At 46.7% G+C, this 7,365-nt stretch overlaps 1 protein-coding gene across 1 annotated transcript; it reads left to right on the plus strand.

The window, feature by feature from the left end:
• Window positions 1-3,985: 3,985 nt before the first annotated feature.
• EXOSC6 (exosome component 6) lies at window positions 3,986-4,837 on the plus strand. Its single transcript, XM_015821669.1, has one exon. The coding sequence runs from the start codon at window positions 3,986-3,988 to the stop codon at window positions 4,835-4,837; it is 852 nt and encodes a 283-aa protein (XP_015677155.1).
• Window positions 4,838-7,365: the final 2,528 nt, after the last annotated feature.

The raw sequence follows: 7,365 nt of genomic DNA on the forward strand, positions 1-7,365 counted from the left end.
TGGTTAAGGATGATGGGCTTGTTGAAATTGTAACTCAAGCCGACATGAGGCTTGCTGAAATTATCTCGATGACCTTAATCATGCCCAGCTAGGTGTCAATGTCCAGTGAGCCTTGCGTGATCTTGAAAAAGCTAAGCAGGTTGAGGCCAGGATCTTATTTGGGTGAGGGACTATAACGTTCGCTGACTAGACTGGGAAGTTGGAAAAGCCTCAAGGGGGGAAGGTTAGTATCAAACCATTTCCAGGTAGTTTCCATGGAATTCACCTGATTTGTGGCCAGAAAATCACCTGAGATCTTGACTCAAAAAAGAAACTTTATTAACTTGAACAACTCTCCTCTTTGAAGTCATGAAAGAAAGGGAGACCCAGAGATCTCAAAATCTGTTGCAGCAGATTTAATTCAGTGGTACATACAAACACCGATATGCATGCTGCCGTATACATTGTGGTTTGGGGAAGTGTTCTCAGAGATGAAAGATTTGGAAAGGAAGATACCGTTAGCTTTCTTCTCTTTGCATACCACAGGTTTATTAGTCTTGAAAAGTAAAGAAGCCTTAAGTCAAATTCCACTAACGCCGTGCAAATCTTCTCAGCAACAATGCAGAATTGGTTTGTTATTTCCTTCCTTTTTTTTTTTCTTTAAACTTCCCGGTCTGGCCTACAGCCCTGGAATTCTCCCATCTGAGTACTAAACTTGGTTGATCCTGTTTAGCTTTGGAAAAGGATTGATCATAAAGCCCACTAACCTCATTTTTTACCTCCAGGTTGTAGGTCCTCATAGCACTGGGCTGTTAAGAATTTGTCAAAGATGTGACCTTAAACTCAAAAGGCAAGAAGAACCAGAACAATTAGAAGTGTGGAAACTATCCTTACTGTTTTTTTGCATTTCTAAATTATAGGCCCCTGTATGGTTTAATTTCAAAAATATCAGCAGATAATAGGCAGTAAAAACATTATGGGGTCCTGGTGCTCTCTGAGCTTTTCTGGCAGACATCTTATTACCAAGCTAGGCAACATCATCAGTGCAAACATTTGCATGCCGTCTTGGGTCCTTGTTAGGTCACACCTACATGTAGTTTATAGGAGAAGCACTTAAAGGAAAACGAAGTGACCACACCATTTACCGGTGGCATTCTGTTTGAAAAAGTTTTTTTTTTGAAAGCTTGCCCATCGTTTGTGAGAGTAATAAAATGAGATTAATAAAACTATTGCTGTCACGGGCATAGGCGAATTAGAATAATGAACAGTGTCGTGAGTTTTTTTTTCCACAATGAATTAATTTCCATGTTTTTGAAGTATGCAGACTGCAAATATTGATTCACCCCTCCAGCAGAGTTGGATAGAGTTTCTGCCTCAAACAGACAGCTACTCATTCACAGTATAGTTAAACTTATCTAATCATCACTCAGGAGGTGACTCTGTGTGTGTGTGGGTTTTGGGTGGCAATATAAATCTATTTAATGTATAAAATATTTTAAACATAATCTGAAGAAAAACTGCCCTGGGCCTTAGTTGAATCGAGCAATCTATTTATTAAAGTAGCCCTAAAAAATAGCAGCTGCTTTAAAGAATACACTGGTTCAAATGAATATGATTTGGAGCTTGCCTGAGAAACTGTAGGCTACTTTAGTAGCAGAAACTTACTTGGATGGCTTTAAAATTTAAAAAAAATCAGGGAAGACAGAGGGTGATAATGCACATATATATACGTGTGTGTGCATATAGAATATAGGAAACAATTGCCTGTTTCGGGGACTGAAGGAACCGATCTGAGCTTGATGTTTGAAGTCATGTCCTCTAGAGAAGTGCTATTCTAGGACCTATGAAGGAGATAAGACTTGTGGGTATGGCTTCTTTGATGCTTCAGTTTTTAGTGACAGTCACGGATGGCTGAGGAATTCTGGGAATTGAAGTCCATACATTTTGAGGTTACTAAGGCGGAAAAACAATTCTAGCAGTATAGGCCAAGTTTATTTATTTATTTATTTATTTATTTCATTTATACCCCGCCCTTCTCCCGGAGGACTCAGGGCGGCTTACAGCCAGTTTAAAACAATCCCACATAAATACCAAATACAAATCTAAAATAATTAAAAATATTTGAATTGGCCGCTTTATTAAAATTTTGTTAAAACCAATTAAAATACCCCCTAGGCCAGTCCTGCCTGCTGAAACAGTTGAGTTTGGTGCTTAATTTATGGTTCAGGGAATGTGCAACCTAGAACATTGAGCAAACTGTGTTTCAGTTAATCATTAATAAGGACGCTGTGTGAACTTAGCCCAGATGCCTCAGCAAAATCATCTCCTTAATATTTAATTTGCACCAAAACCTGATTTCTAAATCCGTTCTAATTTGGACAGTGGTGAGTGCTGACAAATGAGACCATTGAGTAGTAGTTAATACTAAATTTAATGGAATCCGGAATGGAAAGAAAAAATACGTATCTAAAAGGGTGCAAATGGGAGCCAATATTGCATTCCAGAAATATAATTGGATGTGTGAGGAAACAGGATGGCTGAATACTTTGAATTTGTCTTCCTAAATCATCAAACAAGTCCAGCTTTCAAACAAAGCCTTCTTGGCAGCAACACCCCACCATATTGGTAAGAGGGGTGCAAATGAAGAGGGCTACTTAATAAAATGTCTCACTTGGCAACATAAATTTTGGGCTCGGTTGTCATGTTGATAACTACCTGTACTGCAAATGGGTGTAATGGCTGAGCTGCAGAAGGGGTCCAGAAAAAAGTGTTGTTTTTTTTTAAAACAACCTGAATCAGCCTGTGGTTTCCTTGGAAAAAAGAATCAACCAACTCAACCTCTAGCAGACTTCAGTTCCAGTTTCTGGCATAGGAAATAAATGTCACCCTTGGCTGATTGCGATACAGTACTTAGCTTTTTAGAGCAGCAATTCATAGCCAGGGCCTTTGCGGGCATCCAACTCACAGCCTGAAGTATAATGATAATTGTAATCATTGCAAAAAGAAAGCCTCGTATTAAAAAAAACCCCCACCTTTTGTGATTCAAGGACTGTCATTTTTCAAGCCCATTAAGGTCCATTTCTCTGTACACCGGAGAATGGAAGAAAGCCATCGGTAATTTTAAACATGGGTTTAATGGTGTAAACATCTGTCACCGCTGTGAAACATCCAATGCTCCCTGGTGTTAAGTGTTAGTGATTAAGCCCACCATTTGCAGGATCAGAGGCAGCTTGTCCAAAAATATTAGGATATGCGAGCTGGAGGTTGACACATGGGTGGTAACCAGGAATATTAGCCCTCACCTGTCTGCTGCAAAGAGTCTGTAGCAGCCATCTGTTTGATGTAAAATAAATTATAAAATTTTCAAAATTGTTTTAATCGTGACTGCATTTTGGTCCATGTCACAAGTTCTTTAGGGACCACAAGTTCTTTAGGGACTATCCGGAAGTGAAAATGGTTCTAATTAGATAACGGTTGATACAAAAAGTATTTTGGGGTGGTTTTTTTTAAAAAAACATATGTGGTTCCTAAGAAATGAAGGAATGTTTTTGAATCTCTGTTGTAAATCGAGGACTACCTGTACTATCCGCTGCTGGAGGGAGCCCCAGCAACTGACAGTGGAGCTGCAGCCCCCGCCCCCGCAATCCCAGCCTTGCAGGGGTAGTCAACCTTGGCTCTTTTATGACTCGTGGACTTCAACTCCCAGAATTCCTGAGCCAGCATGGCTCAGCTTGGAAACCTCTCCATTTCCCCTCAGCACAGCTGGCTCAGGAATTCTGGGAGTTGAAGTCCACGAGTCATAAAAGAGCCAAGGTTGACTACCCCTGCGTCTAGCGGCCGAGACGCTCCAGCCGGGCGCCAGGATCCACCTCCTCCTCCCGCCGCCGCCGCCCAGAAGCAGCGGCCACCGCGGAGAGCCGAAGCCGGCAGGGGGAGCTCCCGGGAGCGCCTAGCCGCCTTCCTCCGCCCTTCCCCTTCCGGAGCCAGGCGCGCCAAAGCCGGGGCCATGCCGCTGGATCACCGGCGAGTGCCGGGCCCGGAAGAGTCGCAGTCGCCGCTGCTCTACGTGCCGGCCGGCCAGCGGGAGAGCGGCGAGGCGGCCAGCCGGGACCTGTCGGCGCTGCAGCCGCTCTTCGCCCGCGTGGGGCTGCTGAGCCAAGCCAAAGGCTCGGCCTACGTGGAGCTGGACGGCGGCACCAAGGTCCTCTGCTCCGTGGCCGGGCCGCGCGAGGCGGGCGGCGGCGGGGCGAGTGCCCCGGGCGAGCCGCGCGGCCGGCTGGTGTGCGAGTTCCGCCGGGCGCCTTTCTCCGGGCGCGGCGCCCGAGGCCGGCCGGGCGACAAGGAGCCGGAGCTGGGCCTGGCGCTGCAGGAGGCGCTGGAGCCGGCCGTGCGCCTGGCGCGCTACCCGCGGGCGCAGCTGGAGGTGAGCGCGCTGCTCCTGCAAGACGGCGGCTCCGCCTTGGCCGCCGCCATGTGCGCCGCCGGGCTGGCCCTGGCCGACGCGGGCATCGAGCTCTACGACCTGGTGGCGGCTTGCGCGCTCAGCCGGGCGGCCGGCCCGTCGGGGCCCGAGTGGCGGCTGCAGCCCAGCGAGTCCGAGGAGCGCGCCGCCGCCGCCCGCCTCACCGTGGCGCTCCTGCCTTCCCTCAACCAGGTGGCCGGCCTGCTGGGCAGCGGCGACGGCGGGCCGGCCGACAGCTGGGCCCAAGCGCTCCGCCTGGGCCTCGACGGCTGCCAGCGCCTTTACCCGCTGCTGCGCCAGAGCCTCCTGCGGGCGGCCAAGCGGCGGGCGCCCGGGCCGCAGGAGCCCGCGGACATGGACACGGACACGGCCGAGCCCCCCGCGGGGACGGCCTGAAGTCGCCCTCGGGGCTTTTGCGCAACCAGAGAACCAGGAGACGGGGCGCAAGTTGGGACCGCGACGTAGCAAGCAGATGAAGGCCAGACGGATGCGGAGCGAGAGACCTGCTCGATCCACCTAGAACTTAAATCTGGAAACTTTCTTGGGGACCCCCCCAGCCCCTCACTTTGAGAAGGGGGTGAACTTTGCCGCAGCGTCTCCCCCAAGAAAGCACCCTGAGCTGCGGCTGTTTGACACCCAACTTTGCACCGTTGACTTTTTTTTGTGTGTTGGGCAGCTGGAGTCTTGAACTCACAATTGCTTCTCCTATCTTAATGCTGAAATTTGGTCCTAGGGGGGTTGCCTCTGGCCTGTTAATGGGGTCCTTTGGATGAAAAGGGGACTGGGTTTCTGGCGAAGTAGGTCAGGTTGAAGTGATGGCTGAGTTTTCGCCAGAAACCACAGTTAACCGTGACTGAGTTAAAAAATGAAACAAAAGGGGGTGATGTTTCTCAACCTTGACAATTTTAAGGCATGTGGACTTCAACTCCCAGAATTCCACAGCCAGCATTGCTGGCTGTGGAATTCTGGGAGTTGAAGTCCACATGCCTTAAAATTGTCAAGGTTGAGAAACACTGTCTTAGAAGGCTGTGGGGAATCAGGTGATTATGACATTAAAGCACTAACATGGCTTGTTTTGTTTATTTTGAACTGGTGAACCCAGGGTAATCCAGTGGTTAACCATACTTTATTTAGTAGCTTGTGTAAGTGGATGTTTTTAAAGGTCAACTTTATTTTGATGCCATTTTTTCCCATCTTACTCAAAATTGAAAAAAAAAAAGTCTCCCCGTTTTGCTTAGTTTTTTTTTTATCCTGGCTTCTTTGCTACCTCTTTTATTTCTTGTTTTTGATCCTCTTCTAGGTTCACTGAATCCTTGTTAATACAATTTTTTTTTTCTCTTCTCAAGTCTCCATTGGCACTCTCCTGACTTTCATTCAATGTGATTTTTTCCTCTGATAATAATTCACTGGGACTTGATTTCCTGCCTGCTATTTAAACACATGAGTTCAACAGACCAGTTGTCTTGTTTATATAATTAAAATATCTCTTTTATAAAGCTGGCTTTGTTTGTTTTTTTTAGTAGTTGCTTTCTATGGAAACATTTTACTCCCTCTCTTTGTAGAGTAAATAATATTATTTTGATGGAAATAAGCAAGAACTGTACTTAGGCAGAGGGGTATGTGTGCATGAAACATTTTTAGCCCAGAGAGATAACATTCAGAAGGGGATCAGGCAGAGACCTCCCCCCAATTCACAGATGTATAAGGAGGAGAAGGGGGTCAGCCCTGTCAGACTTGGAAATAATCTGTTATTATGTTGTTAGTTGTGAAGTCGTGTCCGACCCATCGCGACCCCATGGACAACGTTCCTCCAGGCCTTCCTGTCCTCTACCATCTTCTGGAGTCCATTTAAGTTCACGCCTGCTGCTTCAGTGACTCCATCCAGCCACCTCATTCTCTGTCGTCCCCTTCTTCTCTTGCCCTCGATCTTTCCCAGCATCAGGCTCTTCTCCAGTGAGTCCTTCCTTCTCATTAGGTGGCCAAAGTACTTGAGTTTCAACTTCAGGATCTGGCCTTCTAAAGAGCAGTCAGGGTTGATCTCCTCTAGGACTGACTGGTTTGATCGCCTTGCAGTCCAGGGGACTCGCAGGAGTCTTCTCCAGCACCATAGTTCAAAGGCCTCCATTCTTTGGTGCTCAGCCTTTCTTATGGTCCAACTTTCACAGCCATACATTCAACTGGGAAAACCATGGCCTTGACTGTTGTTATAGCCTATCTCAATCAAAGTAGTTTTAGCCTTGCGTGGAGTGGATTTCTTGGTCTGGCGCACCTACTGTGCTGATACCCGTTCTGAGAATAAGGTTGCCCTCTAAAACCGGCGGGCGGAGAAACTAAAGGAAACATATTCCTATGGCTAATGACCAAGAGGTGGCATTTTGAGTGCCAAGGTGAAAGGATGGCATTGGCTTTGGTTTCTTAAGAGAAAAGAGGGAGGCCTTAGTGGTCTCCAGTTATTATGGCTACAGAGTAAGTCCACGGTCTGGTTCTAATACCGTTTGGTAGAGAACTTTGTGGACTTTGTAGAGATATCTAATTGGTCATCTTTGGCCTGATCTGGCAAGATTGATTCTTAGGATAAATTTGTAAAGTGCATTAAGTCAGAACCCAAGTTCATTCTGCGTGTTATGTAAATCCAGGTGATGATCTGGAGCAGATTCTACTCCTACTATACTCCTACTCTACTCCACTCCACTCCACTCTCTACCAGAATTCTCCCCCCAGTTTGGCTGACTAGAGAATTCTGGCTTATGTATCTTGAAGTTGTCAAGTTTGAAAAACACTGATTTAGTGTCACCAGTAGCTCCAGCCATTATAGTTAATTCAGTAAAGTGTGGTTAAAATAAGCTATGGTGAGTACAAGAACAGACCAGCATTATGCAGCCATTTATGACACATTGTTTTCAAAACATTCCTGGAGTAAGCAA

The sequence above is a fragment of the Protobothrops mucrosquamatus genome, unplaced genomic scaffold (genome assembly GCF_001527695.2).
Source record: "Protobothrops mucrosquamatus isolate PMUCROS unplaced genomic scaffold, P.Mucros_1.0 scaffold1379, whole genome shotgun sequence".
Classification (NCBI taxonomy): domain Eukaryota; kingdom Metazoa; phylum Chordata; class Lepidosauria; order Squamata; family Viperidae; genus Protobothrops; species Protobothrops mucrosquamatus.